Source organism: Polyodon spathula, chromosome 3 (assembly GCF_017654505.1).
Source record: "Polyodon spathula isolate WHYD16114869_AA chromosome 3, ASM1765450v1, whole genome shotgun sequence".
Classification (NCBI taxonomy): Eukaryota; Metazoa; Chordata; class Actinopteri; order Acipenseriformes; family Polyodontidae; genus Polyodon; species Polyodon spathula.
In genome coordinates, this window is record NC_054536.1 from 1228158 (window position 1) to 1248471 (window position 20314).

General features: G+C 43.4%; 1 protein-coding gene across 3 annotated transcripts; it reads left to right on the plus strand.

Annotated features, from left to right (window-relative positions):
- The first annotated feature begins 624 nt into the window (after positions 1 to 624).
- LOC121309933 (cysteine/serine-rich nuclear protein 1-like) lies at positions 625 to 19979 on the plus strand. 3 transcript variants are annotated; one of them, XM_041243139.1, is made up of 6 exons: positions 625 to 840; positions 7303 to 7496; positions 14957 to 15216; positions 15383 to 15679; positions 15950 to 16122; positions 16171 to 19979. In XM_041243139.1, exons 2-6 carry the CDS (start codon positions 7328 to 7330, stop codon positions 17255 to 17257), a joined length of 1986 nt encoding a protein of 661 aa, XP_041099073.1. In that variant the 5' UTR covers positions 625 to 840; positions 7303 to 7327; the 3' UTR covers positions 17258 to 19979. The 3 variants fall into 3 exon arrangements, with proteins under 3 accessions (XP_041099073.1, XP_041099064.1, XP_041099058.1); XM_041243130.1 differs by having other exon boundaries at positions 7300 to 7496; positions 15950 to 19979; XM_041243124.1 differs by having other exon boundaries at positions 15950 to 19979.
- The last annotated feature ends 335 nt before the right edge of the window (positions 19980 to 20314 follow it).

The following is a 20314-nucleotide window of genomic DNA, read 5'->3' on the forward strand; positions in this document are numbered from 1 at the left end:
ATGATCCACTCACGACCAGTGTGGAGTGACTGGGTGTGACACTGTCTCTTCATTTTACCCTCAAAAAACAGGCTTCTGGCTCAGGACTGCCAAGGACAGCACCATATCGTACCAGTCTTGACACTCGGCAGTCAAGAAAATCATTCCATTGGTGAAAGAGAACAAATGCAAAGCTGTTAACACTAGTGTAAGTAGGAAGGAAAGGGTGGGGGCAGGGAGTGTGAGGGTGGGGGTGATAGAGGTTCAGAACTGACCTGTCTTACTTCTTTAATGGATATACAACAAGTGCCTTTTTGTACAATAGGTGACTTAGATAATCAGTAATGAAGATCTTTGATAGTCACCCCCTGTTACACACTTTAATATGGAAGATTTTAGTGTAGGCAAGAGGGCAGCAGACAGAACTGATCCATTCTCCCCTCCCCCTCCCCTTTCGTTCTTGCATTCCCACTCAGGCAGTGTTTACAGGTCCCTGGGCAGGGGGGAGAGGAGAGACAATGCAGCTGACTGGCTGTCAGGGTGTGCTGGCGCTGGGGCCGGTACTCGGAAGGCAGGAAGTGGTGTGGGCAGCCTTTCTCTCTCCCTTCCCCCGTGTCACTGCCTGCGTCACTCGGCCAGGGAGTTTTCCGCTGACGAGAAGGAGGTGCTGCTGAGCTAGATGAGTCAGACAACGCCAGCGTCGGCTGGGACGCTTTCAGGCAGACCGAGGCGAACAAAAAACACAGCGACCAGCAGTCTAGACTGTGCAAGGCTAAGCTCGCTTCAGAGGAATTCGTTTCGCAAACACAAAAAGGGTTTTTGTTGTCTTTCATTTATGGTGGACGGATACGCAAACTGTTGGTAGGTAACTTTATTTTTACGCTTGTCGGCAATTTTAACACTGAACGTTCAGTTTCTGTTTAAAGACCTTGATTCTGGACTACTGCCAGATAGCTGGAAGGCTCTGTGCCGTGTGTGACTGGAAAACACTAAGCAGCTGCGCTCGTTCGGTTTTGTTAAGGAAGTTCGGGCTGGTTGATACAGCCAGGGGGGTGAAGGTACAAGTTTGCTTGTACGCTTCTTAATGGCATCTGTGTCAGATGTAACAGTGTGTGGGTTATTTGAGAAATGTGCGTGTTCATCAGCGTTCGGCGTTTTCCTGCAAGCTTATTTCTATAACTTAGCTTTTTTTTAATTGTTTTTTTTTTTTATTGATCCGCTGGGCAAAATTATTCGCTTTATTTAGAAATGGCTAACGTTAGCAGTATCTGCCTGTGCGCTGCACACCAGTAGAAAAAAAATGCCTAGCATTTGCCAAAGCCAACAATAGTCTTGAAAGCGGCACGGCGAGGGAAATGCGACTCATTCCTAATACTGTAGTATTGCTGTCTAGTGCATCGCGGGGAGGGGTATAGTTCTGTAATGGGTTGCTACCAGCGGTCTAAGCAACAAGCGCATACATTGTGTGGCGTTTTGCTCTGCTAATTGGGGTAATATGCCATCTGACCCTGTTGCAGGCTGTTGATTTATAGGATAACGCGATCGTGCCTGTGTATTAGTGTACAGTAGCCACTGTTACAGAACTGACTGTCCTACACAGCAGCTGACCCGAGGTCACGGGGTTTGGCACAATGCGTGTTGCTCTAAGTGCCGTTAATCAGTGCGGGTGAGAAGCTCAGCTGTGGAGAGGAGTGGGATAAATCAGCCGCGTTCACGGGTTAGCTGAAACCACGATAACGATACATCAGTCACTAACCGTTAATACCAATTGATCGTTAATTTCACTAATGACATTTTCAGTGGTCCTGCATACCCGTGTTAATGGACGAAGAGGTTTATTTGTTGTATTTAACACTACATAAATAGCTGTAATGCGATGTTCAATGAGGTTTGTCGTCTTGAGGTTGTGTGCTCACTATAACTCTTCTTAAATGACTGGATCAATCGGAGAGCGAGTCATTTCTTAGAGACTCCAGGCGATCTTTAAACGGGCAGTTCAGAAGAAGTTAATGAAGCCGTGGGGAGTAATGAACTCTGAATGTAGGATGCACGCTGAGCCATCTCCTTCGTTAGTTCGTGGTGAGCATGTGGTCTTTCCCATACACACAGTGATACAGCAAGAGCGATGCAAAATACCCCTGGAAAATCACTAATGTGTGGTATTGTTCCTCATAATGACCAAAAGGAAATTTCGTGTTTAAAAAATAACAATTCCACGGTACGCTGTAGTACAGTATTTCAGCTCCATTGATACACAAATACAGAATGTATTGATCTTTAAAAAAAAAAAAAAATCCTTTAAAACATATTTTTTCATGCAAGATTGTGTTTAGTGATGTGGCTGGTTAGTCTACAATACAGGGAGTGACGTCACGAAGGCTCCCGTCGGTATAAGCGGCTCTGTCTTTTAGGCTCTGCGGTGTCACGTTTAGTGTTGGGGGTCATTAAACGAATGTGCCAAGAGGCTGCTCTCTGCCTGACTGGCTGCCTGATTTCTGCTGGGCTGAAGCAGGAATGGGAAAGCGCAGCCCCATCTGTTGTATGCACAGTGAACATCCCACAGGGCTTGTGTGAACAGAGGGGAGTGGTAGAGGGGTTTGACCCCAGCGCGCCCCAGACAGCACCCCCCCCCCCAAGCACCCCTGCATGGGAACAGTCAGGGCCTCTTGCAGCATGCATGTTCTACTGACCAGGAGGTACATGTTCTGTCACACTGAGCTGAAATAGCTTGCTAGCCCTGTGTGCAACGCCACACTTTTATTACAACTACCTTCACTGAAGCGCCAGCTTGATGCAACTAGATACTGTGAACAGCATGAATGGGAGGGAGGTGTTTTACAATGGTAAATATTACTCTGTGACTTCATCAGAACAGCTTAATTAGCACTTCCACTGAATCCTTTGTCACCTCCTGCTCATGTGGTCACGCCTGTGCCTTTATTACTTGGCTTGAGAGTTTTACAAAGGTCTCAAGTGTCCCCTTTAGCAGAGTCACCCTGGGAAAGTCCTCTCTTAAAATTCTCACAGGGTCTTTGAAAGGGGTAATCCCTGCCCTGTGAAGTACAGTGCAGAAGGAAGCAGCACTGTGCAGGTCATTGAGCTTTGCTGCTTGTGCGTTCTCCTCAAAGATGCAGATCTAATAATTTTGCATAACCTGTATTGGTGAAACTTGATTGGTCTAGGAAGCCTACACATCACATGAATAGTCCCCTTTATCAGGATGTACAAGGGTGTTGTTCATCTTATCAATAGAATGTAGCTAAAAACAAAAGTCAAGCTATGGCCTTCAAAGACCTGTCTGAAGCTCTGTTTTCTGGGGGGGGGTAAATATGTTCATTAGAAAACTCTTGAAATTGTTGCTTTTGAAGTATTAGCTGGAACAAAGCAAGTAACACCTTGCACACTGTAGCTGCACAACCCAGGCATGGAATGACCCTTGTGTTCGCTCAGATTCCATTAATTCCCACAGAGTTGCAGAATTCTTAAGGAGCGCCAAAAATGGTGTTGCACTGGGAAATATCAGCCCTGAGCAGCAGAGCTTGGAGAGAGGGGAGGAGCACATCTGTGTTAAATATTTGTCGTGTAATCCCCAGGACAGTGGGAGTTGTGGTGCCAGAGTGGAATTCCTGTGGGTTTGATCCATCGTTCTTTATTGGTTTTTAAAAGCTTTATTTTTTCCCTGCTTGGAATGAATGAGTAAGGAGCTGGAGCCAAGGAACAGAATGTCTCTTGGCAGAATGTAGCCTGGAAGCATTGTAGTTTTGTGGAGGGTCCAGGTTACTCAGGGAGAGCTGTTCCCATTGCTGCTGGTGTGCCACAAGGTGGCAGTGTAGAACCCTTAGTTTAGAAAGGTGGAGGTACTGTTCTCTTGGTCTGCTATGGCACTGTAAATCTACAGTATGTCCTCCAGCTGTAGTATCATTTTGGTATAATAATAATGTATTTTATTTCTAGTGTTCTTGGACTACCTGTCATGTCTCTTGTTAGAATGAAAATCTGAGCCATTAAAAAAACAAAAAACGCATTGTACTATTGCAGAGAGACGACGGGTCGTGACCCATTTAACGTGTTACTGGAAAGGTACAGTGTGTAACTGGCAGCAGGACACACAGTAAACTGTAAAAAAACTCTGCCAGGTATTTTTCACCCAAGGGAAAAGTATTATGATTTGCACTAAAAAACACATGTTTCCATTATTAATCGGAACGTTTTCCTGCATTGGTCAATGCGGCATGGAAACCCCATCACCACAACCGTGCAAAACAGAATGAAGCTTATTTGTATTATTTTTTTTCTCTCGCTGTTTGCCGTGCAGATCAGTCCCGTTTTCCCCCAGGTAGTTTGCGTGGAACAGCCGCAGGTCAGGCTATTGGCACACGTTGCCAGGTGAACACCCAGGACACAGCGCTTCAGTTTAGCCTGCATGTCTTCCCCTGCCGTGGAAACGGATTGACAGGAAGGTTTGTTTCAAGGTGCCGGCTTCCCTTCAGGAGCAGGTGTGGAGAAGAACAGGTGAGCACTCGGGGTGACCCGGCTCAGGCTTCACACCACTCTGCTCAAACCCGCTTCTCTCGGGGCTCCAGGCAGGAGGTGAAACACGTTTCCCACGGTGACAGGGGCGCTGCAAATACATGTACTTTCCTTTTTAACCTTTGTGCCCCTCTTTATTTACCTTCCCTGGCAGAACACAGAGAAAGTGACTGCCAAGGTTTTGAGACAGATTTATAAAGTTTGTGCAGATTGAACACCAATAATTGTATAGTGCTTTTGATGAAGAGCATTTTTAAATGCATTCCCATTCCAGCAGCCAAGCAAAATAACTAAATCCAGTCGAGAATGCATAGTTAAAGAACTGTGAGCGTGTGTTAAACAGCGGAGTCGGCTTCCCATCCTCTCCAGGAACCCTTTCTCTTGGCTGTCGTGTGGAAGTGTTTGCCCCATGGTGCAGTTACTTGGGCTGATCATGTGTGTGCTTGCATGTTAAATAGGGTTTGTGAACTTTGTTTGACACCAGACCTAACTGAATGTGTCAAATTGAGCAGTTTCTTTTCTTGCTCAGGTTTGAAAGCAAAATGTGCATGGAGCATTTCAGATTAATAATGGCATGCACTAAATTTATATATCTGCCATAATGTAATTGCAGAGATTTCTCACTGTAATAGTGTTACGTGGAGAGACCTGCATTGTTTAAACAGGTGGCCAGTTGTCTGCTAAGTGCTGAAACTGTCTGTCCACCTGTTCAGGATTAAGTTCAGAATTAAATGGATTGGCATGGTCTCCGGTCAAGCAGAACAATCTCAAATGTTGCAATAAAAAGAACTGCCTCATCCAAGCTTTTTAGAAAAAAAGGCTAAATTGGAAGCAGACAAGCTATTGCAACAAATGATATTCTGAAATATGCAAAAAATAGTTGAAACTGAAGTATATTGGTATACTGAGCTTGGGGAAGCAACGAAGGGCAACAGAAATCAGAATGTCTCCAGTATGCATTATCAGAAGAAACTAACGCTAAGAAAGCATTGCTTAGGTCTATAATCCTAGTGCATTCATAATGCCTAATTACAGGATTTTCAGTTACGTAAAACAATGGCATGTGGACAGCACCTTGTACTGTGCGGGTTGAAATGCATTCTTGCATACTTTTAATTATAATTTGTCCTGGCCATTTAAATTGTTTATCAATGCTGATTGCATAACGTGCAGACAGCTCAGTGTGGTTAGCTTTCAAAGGATGGCAAAAACCCCAAAATCACAAGAGGAGGGGGCCTGCTGGATAAAGTTTCAGATGATTTGTGCAGCATTAACTCCTTAATGTGCACAAGGAGTTGAGCGCTGCTTCAAACAGTTTCTTCTTAATACATTTGAGAGTGACTTGAGTATCAAAGGGAGGAAACTGACAACTTGGAGGATGACAACCTGTCAGTGAATTAGAAGCTGGAGAGACAGAAAGAAGCAGATTAGCACCTCCCCCACACACACATTCTAGAAAGGAATTCAGAGTAAGGGCTTCTCTGCAGCTAACGCTGCCTTTGGGGGCACTTTGTCTGCAGCGTATGTCAGCTGTGTTTAACAAGCCTCTTCTGAGAAAGAAAGAGAGAGTGACACTTTGGGAGCCACGAGCAAGTTTCATCTCCCTTGTAAACTGTGAAACGAACTAATTCCAACCAGTCATCTGAAACTCCCCCACTGGAGCACGTCATGGATAAAGGTGTCGCTCGTCATTCACTCCCACACGCTGCTCTGTGTGTAATCTGCAGCTGACTTCGAACCACCAGCCTTTTGCCAGGAATTTGTAGGCAGTGGTGCTTTGTTGCCATAATAGATGGTTCCTCATGCTCTCCCTGTGTCATGCTGACTCACAGTTACAGTACAGCACATCAGCTGTGATGCAATGTTGGCTCTCCACCCTCTTCCTGACAGGTGCAGCCCTTCTTGTGACGGAGAGTTTAAAGAAACTTTCCTCTGTGCATGCAGGGTTGGGCAAAATATTCAATACAAAATGCTCAAAAAACAGTGTATCAAAGTACAAATTACCTTGGAATCACTGTATTTTCAATACAAAATACAATTGTATTCGGAAAATACAATTTGAAATTACAAAATGCGTTTAATAAAATACATTTTTAAATTGGATTTTATATATATATGTATGTATGTAGTTCACCCTCTGAAAAGATGCAGTTTTAATATAAATAACAATTTTTTTGCAGAGGGGTAGGGGGAGTAATTCTATAGCAAGCAAAACCCTTTGAATATTCAAACAGTATTTATTTAATGTCTAACATTAGTGTAGTTTTCAGTACACATTGATGTGCTAGACTGATGTGTGGCACTGTATAGTTCTCTATCAGTTCTCCTTCAGCAAACAAGTTTCTGGAAGAGGTCACCTAACAGCCAATTTCATTGGGGGCTGAAAATCAAGCCAGCAAAAGAGAAGAGCCGCTCAACAGGAGCAGAGGAAGGAAGAAGGGTATTAAAGTGTATAAACAGCTTCTTTAGGAAAAGGTATTGCTCTAAAGATGCAAGAAAATGAAGGATCTCCAGCTCAGCTGTGTTACTGTGTTGTTGAGGGAGTACTCCCAGTAGTACTCGCATCACAATACCAGGGCTGTTGATTTCCAATAGCAGCTTGTGCTTTGTGAAATGGTGAACTGTTTTCTTTTAATTAATCTATATATATATATATATATATATATATATATATATATATATATATATATATATATATATATATATATATATATATATATATTCTGCTGCTTCTGGGATGTGTCCAGTGGTTTTCACTGCCTTACCTGTTCCTTCTCCTCTTTGTCCCAGCAGATTGACCGAGTAGCTCGCATCAACCATGAGCGGGGTACTCAAGAGAAAGCTGGACAAGGTGGATGAGGACCCTTGCTACTCTTCCTCCTCCCCCTCTTCCTCCTCAGGATGGGAGTCGGACGGGGAGAGCTCCTCCCCCGAGACCCTGGACTCCAGGCCCCACAATCCCAGCGCCTTTCCAGCTCATTTCTCCAGTAAGTGTGTTTGCATTCAGGGGGTATCTTTAACCTTGCTTTAACCTTCAATTCAGTTCAGTTGCAGAAATTCAGTTGCAAACCAAACAATATGCTGGAAGAGAACAAATTCCTAACACATGAAAACACAGAGTAACAAGGATACAGCATTCTTTCTATTGAAACCTCATTAATTGTCTTGTTTGCATATTTCCGGGGCAACTCTTTAAATGCAGCTGCCCGCGATATGAAACAAAAAATAATACAACGGGAGCAATAATAAATGAACAGAGACCAGGCATTGTTGGCAAATCACAAATCCTCAACATCTGCTGATCTCTGCAAGTGTTTACACAAAAGCCCTTGCACGGATCTCGTGAGCAGAGAGGACTGATGGGGATGAAGGACAGACAGTTCCTGGCCCCGGTCCTCCAGCAGTTGGGCAGGAATCCAGCGTGCGAGGCGCTGCAGTGACGTGCGCTGGCACACAGAACACCATGCACTCTGACTGGCTTCCTGGCAGGCATCCAGTCAGGGGCTGCTGAGTACGGGAGAGGCTGCGGTTCAGCTCAGATCGTGCAGCTTGGTCTCCTTGCTTTCACTGGAAAGTGTTTAGGTGTAGGGGAGGGGGGCTCTGTTTGCAGAATGACTCTACATTTGTGCTACAGGTTTACTGCATTAACTCTGCATTTACCAGGGTTTTTTACATAGGGATGTGTCCTAGAAATATTAAACTGAGGCTTTGTGTGCTTTTCCTCGTAGCCAGTTTGCACAATGAAATACTGCAAATAAAAGCACGGCACCATCTCCCAATGCCTTGTAGTTCAAGTCCCCTTGTGGTCTTGTTGAAAGAATAACAGCCACTGTGTGTGTGAAGCGGGGGAGGTTCAGCTGGTAGTTTGGTATAACAAAGGTAAATATCTTAGTGGTTTAGGTCACTGAAAGCAAGCAAGTAAGAAATAAGGTGACTATAACCCCCATCCCTGTAAAAGGAAAACCGCAGCCTAGTATTGAAGCAGGTGTGGCTGGCCTGGCTTTGAAAGCTTTTCATGTAGCGAGTGTGCAGGTTCAGAGCTTGGTTGCATGAAACCACCAGCTCAGTTCATTTTCTTTGCCTGTTTCCTGGAGTTATTTCCAGTGTGAGACGCGGTTTCTGTAGCAGGCAGTGCAGCAGACACAGCCCCGCTTGAACAGCGTTCTGTATATGCAAGTCTCGCAGTCTTAACACCTTGCAGCAAACATGGGAATGTAGTTACTTACCTGTTTAATACGCACACAGGAAATATGAGCGAGGGTGGGGAGGGGGGGGTCCCTGGATTTGAGAGAGTGAATAAAACACATTTACACATACACATTTACATTTACTTTACATTTACCTCTACACAAGAGTGGCAGCCTGCCATTAACAAAGTAAATTCTGTTCTGTTTGGAGCCACACTCATTACTGTGCTTCCATTGGTTAATGGACTTCTTCAAAGCAACACAAAAATCTTGCTTGGTCTGTGCATGATTATAAAACTTCAGCAATATTCTGCCTGACCAAACAGCTCTGGTTCCATCTGATGGCGTACCCTGGGAAGTACCGTGGCACTGCTGTTTGCTAAAGGGAGGGCCGGCAGAACGGCTGTGTTTATTGAGATGGATAGAGAGAAACATGAGTTAGTGTCTGAGCTGTTTCAGCCACACCCCCACCCCACGCCTTGAAATGGCTCTTCCAGTTACCTTGGATGACTGCCTAGTAAAACATTCCACACTTTACTAGTCATAACATAGCTAATTTTAATATGATAACAAAACAGATGTATATTCAGTTAAAACATGTAGCCAAGTAGTCTTTTCATAAATTGTGAGAAAGCTACAGAAAGTATGGTGTCTATTAAATTATGGGGTTTAGTTGTGACGCTTCCTTTAACTGGGTGGATAGTTCTGTAGTTGTACGGCATGACTTGCCTTGTGCAGAGAATATCATCAATGCAAGTGAAAAACAAGTTCAGGGATAAAAGGCAATGGACAACATTCTTGAAACGAGGCAGTCTTCCCAGCGACAGCGAGTGGAAGCGACAGCGAGTGGGAGAAGTACAGCGTGGAAAAGTACAGAGCAGTTTCGAAGCAGAAAGGAGAAATTGCATCTTGAATTGCTTTAATCAGAAAACAGAGGACATTGGGGAAACACAGCCGCGTGTGTTTTTCTGATAACAAACAAGCTGAAACTCGGAGCAGCTGATTCAAATTCAGCGCCGTTTTGAGACACGGGCGAGGGGAGGAGCCGACAGCACAGCAGAACAACGCAGTTAAACGAGGCAGTCTTCCCAGCGACAGCGAGTGGAAGCGACAGCGAGTGGGAGAAGTACAGCGTGGAAAAGTACAGAGCAGTTTCGAAGCAGAAAGGAGAAATTGCATCTTGAATTGCTTTAATCAGAAAACAGAGGACATTGGGGAAACACAGCCGCGTGTGTTTTTCTGATAACAAACAAGCTGAAACTCGGAGCAGCTGATTCAAATTCAGCGCCGTTTTGAGACACGGGCGAGGGGAGGAGCCGACAGCACAGCAGAACAACGCAGTTAAACGAGGCAGTCTTCCCAGCGACAGCGAGTGGAAGCGACAGCAAGTGGGAGAAGTACAGCGTGGAAAAGTACAGAGCAGTTTCGAAGCAGAAAGGAGAAATTGCATCTTGAATTGCTTTAATCAGAAAACAGAGGACATTGGGGAAACACAGCCGCGTGTGTTTTTCTGATAACAAACAAGCTGAAACTCGGAGCAGCTGATTCAAATTCAGCGCCGTTTTGAGACACGGGCGAGGGGAGGAGCCGACAGCACAGCAGAACAACGCAGTTAAACGAGGCAGTCTTCCCAGCGACAGCAAGTGGGAGAAGTACAGCGTGGAAGAGTACAGAGCAGTTTCGAAGCAGTTTGAAAGCAGGCTGACGGCTGCAGAAGAAACTAAACTTAAAAAAAAAAAAAAAAAACCTCAACATGGTCTTCAAGCCAGTAATCTGTGACACCTGCTTGATGTGGGAAATCCGAGAAAACCCAGCGGAGCTAAACCAAGTGTGCGTAAAGTGCCGCGCGATCCAGGATTTGCATAAACTAGTAAGTATGCTAGAAATGGAGCTGGAAGAAGTGAGACAGCAACAGGATCTTGAGGAACTGGCACACCCACAATTCATGGAAGTCTGCATCACCCCTAACAGACTGAAAGCCACCAGGGAGATAGAAGGTCAGAACAGCTGGGTTCAGGTAGGCAGAAGCAGGGAAAAAAAGAAACTTCGTCAAACACAACCACCAGAAATCAAAACAACCAACAGATTTGAGTCACTTCAGAATTTTGATGAGCAGAACCAACAACAAGAGAATGAAAGGAACAACATCCAGGACCCCATTGACAGTGGTGACCAGACAGCAAAAAGAAGGGAGGTCATGATTGTTGGGGACTCCATATTGAGAAACACAGCAAGTTCAGTTCGCAGTTTGGACCCCCTTACTACAACAGTGTGCTGCCTTCCAGGAGCCTCGGTCAAGCACATCACTGAGAACGTGGACAGGCTCCTAGAACGAACAGGAGACGACCCGGTAGTAGTCGTCCACATCGGTACAAACAACATTGGAAGAGACAGACCAAAATCCCTGCAAAACAAATTCAGAGAGCTAGGAAGGAAATTAAAAGAGAAAACCAAAACTGTGGTATTTTCTGGTATACTACCCGCACCTTGCAAAGGACCATATGGACAGCTGGAAATAATAAATCAAAACGAATGGTTGAAGACGTGGTGCACACGGGAAGGCTTCACCTATCTTGATCATTGGACCACTTTCTACAACGAGGACTATCTGTATAGACGGGATGGACTGCATTTAAATAACAAGGGAACTAGTCTACTTGGAGAAAAGATCCTCGAGCAGGTTCGGAAGCATTTAAACTAGAAAGGAAGGGGGGAGAAATCAACAAAAAAACAGAAGGGAGACCGCATCAAAACAAGAACAACAACTCAGGTAAGACAACCATTAAATGTATTTATCTAAATGCTAGAAGTATCAGAAACAAAATTCTAGAACTTGAAGCTACTGCACTAACAGGTAACTATGATGTGATAGGTGTTACAGAAACGTGGTTATCTGAGAGTGATGGGGACGAATATAATATTTGTGGGTATACACTGTATAGGAAAGACAGGCAGGACAGAAGAGGAGGAGGGGTAGCGCTATACATAAGAAACAGTCTTGAAGCCCAGGTGTTAAACATGGACAAAGAAAATAAAACCGAATCAATATGGGTCAGAATAACAGACAAAAATTCAAAAGGCATAATAATAGGAGCATGCTATAGACCGCCAGATTCAGACGGTGAGCACAATAATCTGTTATACAATGACATTAGAAATGTGTGTAGCAAAGGAGAAGCCATACTAATGGGGGATTTCAACTTCCCCCAAATAAAATGGGAAAACCCGGTGGGTAGCGCGAAGGATGAAATAGAAATGGTGGAAATGACAAATGACTGCTTCCTAACACAATTTGTCAAGGCACCGACTAGAGGGGAGGCATGCCTTGATTTAGTCTTTTCAAATAACGAAGATAGAATAACTAAAACAGAGGTCAGAGAACCACTGGCAAACTCAGACCACAACATGGTCTCATTTGAAGTGTTTTTTAAATCCTCAAAAGTAAAGACTAAAGCTAAGGTTTACAATTTTAGAAAAGCAAACTATGAAGGTATGAAACAGAGACTAACAGAAGTAGATTGGAGTAAAATAGAGAAAACACCCACAGAAGAAGGATGGTTGTTCTTCAAAAATGTAGTACTAGAGGCGCAAAACAATTATATCCCTAAAGTAGACAAATCTAAATGTAAAACTAAATTGCCAAAATGGTTTAATAGATCAATTAAAAAAAATATTCAGCGAAAAAAGGCACTTTACAGAGCATTAAAAAAGGACCAAAAAGAAAGTACGCAGAAAGAGTACACAGAACTGCAAATGCAAGTCAAAAAGGAAGTTAGAAAGGCCAAGAGAGAAATAGAAATGAACATTGCTAAGGGAAGCTAAAACCAATTCCAAAATGTTTTTCCAATATTACAACAGCAAGAGAACATTCAAAGAGGAGATTAAATGTTTAAGAGATACAAATGGCAAAATCATAGAGGAAGAAAAAAAAAATAGCAAATATGTTAAATGATTACTTTTCACAAGTTTTTACAAAGGAAGATACTGACAACATGCCCCACATGTCATCCAGTTCCTATCCAGTTTTAAATAACTTTAGCATAACTGAGGCAGAAGTGTTAAAGGGACTAGGAGCTCTTAAAATAAACAAATCCCCTGGGCCGGATGAGATCCTCCCAGTAGTACTCAAAGAAATGAAAGAAGTAATTTACAAACCGCTAACCAAGATCATGCAGCAGTCTCTTGACACAGGGGTGGTACCGACAGACTGGAAAATTGCAAACGTAATACCGATCCACAAAAAGGGAAACAAAACTGAACCAGGTAACTACAGACCAGTAAGCCTGACTTCTATTATATGCAAACTTATGGAAACTATAATAAGATCCAAAATGGAAAATTACCTATATGGTAACAGGGTACTGGGAGACAGTCAACATGGTTTTAGGAAAGGGAGATCGTGCCTAACTAACTTGCTTGATTTTTTTGAGGATGCAACATCGATAATGGATAATTGCAAAGCATATGACATGGTTTATTTAGATTTCCAGAAAGCTTTTGACAAAGTCCCGCACAAAAGATTAATTCTCAAACTGAACGCAGTTGGGATTCAAGGAAACACATGTACATGGATTAGGGAGTGGTTAACATGTAGAAAACAGAAAGTACTGATTAGAGGAAAAACCTCAGAATGGAGTGTGGTAACCAGCGGTGTACCACAGGGATCAGTATTAGGTCCTCTGCTATTCCTAATCTACATTAATGATTTAGATTCTGGTATAGTAAGCAAACTTGTTAAATTTGCAGACGACACAAAAGTAGGAGGAGTGGCAAACACTGTTGCAGCAGCAAAGGTCATTCAAAATGATCTAGACAAGATTCAGAACTGGGCAGATACATGGCAAATGACATTTAATAGAGAAAAGTGTAAGGTACTGCACGCAGGAAATAAAAATGTACATTATAAATATCATATGGGAGATATTGAAATTGGAGAAGGAATCTATGAAAAAGACCTAGGAGTTTTTGTTGACTCAGAAATGTCTTCATCTAGACAATGTGGGGAAGCTATAAAAAAGGCTAACAAGATGCTCGGATACATTGTGAAAAGTGTTGAATTTAAATCAAGGGAAGTAATGTTAAAACTGTACAATGCACTTGTAAGACCTCATCTTGAATATTGTGTGCAGTTCTGGTCACCTCGCTACAAAAAAGATATTGCTGCTCTAGAAAGAGTGCAAAGAAGAGCGACCAGAATTATTCCGGGCTTAAAAGGCATGTCATATGCAGACAGGCTAAAAGAATTGAATCTGTTCAGTCTTGAACAAAGAAGACTACGTGGCGACCTAATTCAAGCATTCAAAATTCTAAAAGGTATTGACAGTGTCGACCGCAAGGGACTTTTTCAGCCTGAAAAAAGAAACAAGGACCAGGGGTCACAAATGGAGTTTAGAAAAAGGGGCATTCAGAACAGAAAATAGGAGACACTTTTTTACACAGAGAATTGTGAGGGTCTGGAATCAACTCCCCAGTAATGTTGTTGAAGCTGACACCCTGGGATCCTTCAAGAAGCTGCTTGATGAGATTTTGGGATCAATAAGCTACTAACAACCAAACGAGCAAGATGGGCCGAATGGCCTCCTCTCGTTTGTAAACTTTCTTATGTTCTTATGTTCTTATGTTCTTACTTACTCCAATTTATCTTGGGCACACATTTTTCAGAAACGCACCCAATACATTTGTCAAACCAGAACAACAACTTTTAATTCAGGGGCTTGAATGAAGTATTACATTTCTTCATAGGGTTTTTTTGTGTGTTCTTTGTGGCGGGGTGTTTCACGCTGTTGATCTGTGAATGTGTGTTCTTTGTGGCGGTGTGTTTCACGCTGTTGATCTGTGAATGTGTGTTCTTTGTGGCGGGGTGTTTCACGCTGCTGATCTGTGAATGTGTGTTCTTTGTGGCGGGGTGTTTCACGCTGCTGATCTGTGAATGTGTGTTCTTTGTGGCGGGGTGTTTCACGCTGTTGATCTGTGAATGTGTGTTCTTTGTGGCGGTGTGTTTCACGCTGCTGATCTGTGAATGTGTGTTCTTTGTGGCGGGGTGTTTCACGCTGTTGATCTGTGAATGTGTGTTCTTTGTGGCGGGGTGTTTCACGCTGCTGATCTGTGAATGTGTGTTCTTTGTGGCGGGGTGTTTCACGCTGCTGATCTGTGAATGTGTGTTCTTTGTGGCGGGGTGTTTCACGCTGTTGATCTGTAAATGTGTGTTCTTTGTGGCGGTGTTTTTTAACTCTCTGCTCCCCCCTCCCCCCTTTTTTCAGCTACGTCAATCTTGAAGAGAGCCAAGCGTATTCGGAGAAACAACGTGCAATTCGACCAGGTCACTGTGTTCTTCTTCCCGCGCTGCCAGGGCTTCACCAGCGTGGCCAGCAGGGGGGGCTGCACCCTGGGCATGGGCAGGCAGCACAGCGCCTGCAGGCGGTACACGCTGTCGGAGTTTGCACAGGAGCAGCAGCACCTCCGCAGGGAGAAGCTCAAGGATCGTCTCCGGGAGGAGAAACTGGAAGTCCTTAAGCAAGAGGTACATCACTGAGGCGTGGTTACAATTCGTTTGCTGCTCAGAGTGGTGGCAAACAAGGCAGTCTTCTTCCTGCAGGCTGCTCTTTTTTTACATGTTCTTTGAGTCACACGGTAGTAATTAACAGTTGCATTGCCACACTCTTGACACACTGCTTTTTGTTTTACAGCTAATTAAAAATGGTGCTGTGCAGTCCAAAGAGGCGGCCCAGCTGACACTGGATGACGTGTCTGAAGATGACATTGACGTTAGCGGAGTGGACTTTGAGGGTGGCTTCTTCCTCCATCCCTATCCATCCAAGAGACGGCATGCGCTGCTGAAGGCCGCCGGTGTCAAGAAGATCGACAAAGAGGAGAAGCGTGAGCTGCACGCCATCAGGCTCTCCCGGGAGGACTGCGGCTGCGACTGCCAGGGCTTCTGCGAGCCCGAGACATGCAGCTGCAGCCTGGCAGGGATCAAGTGCCAGGTAGGGCTTCTGTTAGGAGCAGTGTCGGAACCACAGCTGGCATTCCACTATTCAACCTCCAAATCTGCGTTACACAGCAAACCAGCAGAGAAAATTAAGGAGTATTTTGTACTTTACCAGAATCTTTTACATGAGCATCAGCATTGATGATGCAAAAAAACAACCGAAGACACGACATTTGTGTCCTCTAGCTATTTAGCTAGAACGACAGACTTTTCAGTATTCAAAAGGAATTGGCGCTAACAATGGTCTCTTGCTTTCTCCCCACAGATGGATCATTCTTCATTTCCCTGTGGCTGCACAAAGGATGGCTGTGGGAACACACAGGGCCGGATCGAGTTCAACTCAAGCCGCGTTCAGACACACTACATCCACACTATCATGAAGCTGGAGCTGGAGAAGAGGCTGGAGGAGAGCACTGACACTGGGGAGCAGTGTGAGAGGAGGCAGTGGCTGGAGGAGAGCACTGACACCGGGGAGCAGTGTGAGAGGAGGCAGTGGCTGGAGGAGAGCACTGACACTGGGGAGCAGTGTGAGAGAAGGCAGTGGCTGGAGGAAAGCACTGACACCAGGGAGCAGTGTGAGAGGAGGCAGTGGCTGGAGGAGAGCACTGACACTGGGGAGCAGTGTGAGAGGAGGCAGTGGCTGGAGGAGAGCACTGACACCGGAGAGCAGTGTGAGAGGAGGCAGTGGCTGGAGGAGAGCACTGACACCGGGCAGCAGTGTGGGAGGAGGCAGCAGCTGAGCCCCTTTGTTTTCCAGTCAGAGGAGGAGCTCCTGACCGTTTCCACCAGCCCCAGCTTTCACTTCAGCGCAGAACTGGACCCTATTGGAGAGAGCAGCTGCAGCAGCGACATGACAGACTCCTCCAGCTCCTCGAGCCAGAGCGAGTACTCCTCGGGGCTGTGTGCTGGCAGCAGCAGTCCTCAGTCTGATAAGCCGCAGTCTGATGTGGATGATAATGGGCTGGCCAGGATTCTCAGCTTCAATGACTCTGACAATGAGGACTGCAGTAGCAGCAGCAGTGGTGACAGCTGTGACCGTCAGCGACAGGTGAACTTTGGCTGCTTCAACACCTTGGACTTCTTTAATGATAACATTGTCGAGGACCCCCAACGCAACACGAATGGTGGGGACAGCAGTAGCAGACATGTGTGTGGCCACATGTCCAGCATTTCGGAGTGCTTGGATGAAAACGCCAACCAAGACACTACGATGTTCCACAGCAGTGGCTCAAGCCAGGCATTCCCCAGCACCCCGTCCCCTTCGATCGATCACTCGTCTCCGAGCTACATGGACCTCAGCCTCTCATCAGACTCAGATTTTGAGTTCTTCCATGGATTTCAGGATTATAGCCCTGGTCCTCTTTATAACTCTTTGAAAGAATATGAGAATCTGGACAGCTTTCTTCAGTTCCAGATCCCCAGCTTCCCCCAAAACGGGGACCCCGGCACGTGCTTTTTGGAGTCTCTGATTGGTGTGTCGGAACCCGTCCCAGAACCCCCTGCTGCTTTCACAGACAATCAGCTCCTTGAAGAAGCCATCAAGTCATCAGTAATGGAATCTGTGATGGTGTAAAACACGATGCAGTTTCAATCTTTACAAACTCACCATTTCAAAAGAGAGAAACTCATTTAATAAGGACTGTATATAGGGGTTTTTCACATTTGACGTTTGGAAGACTTGATTGATTTTAAGAAAGCTGTGATTTTTTTTTTTTAAATGTGTAAAGATATGTCTTATTTAGCCTCCAAAAAATGTAGTACGAATCAAACTGTGCAAACTGGCAGCTAACACACATTCTACTCAAGCTCTCTGGCCTTTTCTGTAACCCAAGGGCTGCAGATAAATCTCAAAAGACTGGGAGCTTTTGTTTTTTTACAGTGACGCTTTAGTCAAGTTCTGAGTGCATTTGTTGTAGAAGCTGCCATGTGTGTATATAATGTTTCATTTTTTATTTTGTTGCTAGTATTTTATTTCAAAAAACATTTATTATTATTATTATTATTATTATTATTATTATTATTATTATTATTATTATATTTTGTCCTAAACTTGCATTCAGAGTGCATCTAAAAGGCATCTTAAGAAGGAATATTAAGTGCAACAACAGACTTCTCCTTGGGTTTAATGTTAATCGGGGCACCGCTGTCCTTATAGCGGCTTATAGAAAAATCTCAAATGCTGTGATAGCTGTGTGCGATTCTCTATTGCTAGAGCCATTTGCTGTGTTCACCGTGGCTGCTGGTTTTGTTACCTGGTGCTTTTTAAAAGCCGCTATAAACATGAACAGTAGAGCTGCTGTTTGGGCAGCTTCACTATCATGCCATTTCAGATACTTTACCCCTGGCAAACATTGAGCTCTATTTTAACAACACGAAACCTGTCGCATGGTACTCGCATTTCCTTTCTGATGTGTTGAGATACTCTGGAGCAGCACATGTGTTTTGGAGTTGTGGTGTTTGTGTACAGCACTGCTCTGAGTTACAGCAATCATTAATATGAACATTTCTATTTATTACAAGCATAATGCTTTGAAACTTCACGAGTGTAACAAACTATAATCTGTAATACCTCAAGTATTACATCTTCTAATTTATTTTATGCAACTTCTCTGTATTTATTCAGAAGAACGGAGGCTCTGAGGCTTTGTTAGGTGGGCTTTTTGAAAGTGCAATCTTGTTTTTTAGTAGCACCATCCCAAAACTAAACACTGCTTTCCTCAACCGTTTACCTTTCTTTAATGAAACTTACTGGTTTAGCTTCTGTGGAATCTGATCTCAGAAAAACGAATCTTGGGTGGGGAGGCATATGAGACGCCCATCGAGTTGACCGGGGGGTGTTTTAGTGAGAAACCGGGAAATTATAAATGAGTTTGTCGCATTGTTTTAGTATATTTGGATTTAAATTATTGGGTTCTAATTTATTTAATTAGTGCTTTGGTCTCTGTCCAGGGTGACCCAGTCTTGTGCCTGATATGCAGAGAAACCAGCTACAGCGGCCCACACAATCCAGGGGGCTTTATTTAGTGTGGGACTGTGCAATTGGTTCTTGGTAATTTTACTTTTCAAAGTGCAAAGTAAAATGTTGAGTTATAGGGGTCGATTTGTGCTTCATGTACAGCGTGTCAAATATTCAGAATTGTTGTAAATAAATTGCATATAGAATCAAAATTAACCTGTATTAAGAAAATCAGACTATTTTAGAAGGAATCACATTTGTCTTTTTAAAATACCTTTTGTGCTAAAAAACAAACAAACAAAAAAATATATATATAAATAAATAAATAAAATTTTGCAAATTCTGAAAGATTTGTAATATATAATAAACTATTTTATTTGATAGTAATGAAGGTTGTTGTTGTCAAGCATTTAACCTCTATGTGACTGTCAGGAAGGATTCATGTATTTTTAAAAGTTTGTTTTGTGAACTGCATCAACACCAGTGCTTCATTCTTCAGTGTAAGGTTGGGGCAAAAGATTTTGCACCGTGGCCATGTTACCCTCAACAGGCTTATTGATTTGGCAATTCTCAGAACTAAAATGTGCAAACATTTTTAAAAAAAATCTTAAGGCATTGCAACACTTTGATGCATATATTGCAGGGTTTACAATCCAGTGATCTGGTGTCTATTTTGTAGTTTTTACTATTAATAAGCAGTTGAAGAATGATAATCTCTGTCCTGTCCCTAAACAGTCAGAAGTTACTGTATACAGTGGACTGTTCAAACTGCTGAGGCACTACTACATATCCAAACGGTACTAAATTCCATTTACAAAAGGCTTTGTATTTGACAGGCATTCAGTATATGCTGGCTCTTGCATGTGCTGTTAGTCGCTCATTCCTAGGGATCTCTGCATAGAGCCAATCTGCAGTATGATCTGCTGCAGGTACGACTGCTTTGCTGCCTTGCTTTTGTAAAATTTATTAGTTTTTTTTTGTGTTTGTGCCAACAAGAGGGCACCAGGTTCTGTAAATAAGTTGTCTTCTATTGTACAAAAAAAAAATGCTTCTGAAGAAAACCTGGATATTTATTAATGTGATCCAATTATGATTTTATTGTTTTGTGTTGATCTTGGAGCTGTTTATTTCACAATGACCTTATTTCTGCTTTTTTATGTATTGTAAATATTTCTTTTTATTATAATTTGCTTAAAAGGTACTGCAGAGCAACAATAGAAAAAAAAAAAAACTATTTTTTACATTCCTTGTAAAGAATGCATTCTGTTTTATAAACGCTGCTCATTTCATCCAAGTAATATGAAGACATCTCTATTAATATTAAAATATTGGAAATTGGTGTGTGTGTGTTTAATGGCTTTTACCAGAACTGGAGTATTTCATTACTGGTCTGCGGGGATAGAAATAAGACTTGGATTGCAGAGCTGTTTCCCAGGCTCGTTGTGTGTCTTAGTAAACCAGGAATGGATCAGGCTGCTATGCAATGGGAGTCTTTCTTCTATCCCGGCTTTGAGTAGTTTGGTAGTACTCAACTCTGCCCCTTGAAATCTAGTCCACGCCAGGTTTTTACTTCCAAGCAGGTTCTAATATTGTTAATTGAAGTGGTTTAGAGGCAATTAAGTAATTTAGTACTAGGTTGGAATAAAGACCAGGACTGGAATGGGTCTTGAGGGT

Excerpts from the sequence above, each read along its gene's own strand:
- LOC121309933 (XM_041243130.1), top strand. The coding sequence starts at position 7,328 with ATGAGCGGGGTACTCAAGAGAAAGCTGGACAAGGTGGATGAGGACCCT. Across the intron at positions 15,217-15,382 it reads TGGAAGTCCTTAAGCAAGAG|CTAATTAAAAATGGTGCTGT; the intron begins GTACATCACTGA and ends TTTGTTTTACAG. Across the intron at positions 15,680-15,949 it reads TGGCAGGGATCAAGTGCCAG|ATGGATCATTCTTCATTTCC; the intron begins GTAGGGCTTCTG and ends TTCTCCCCACAG.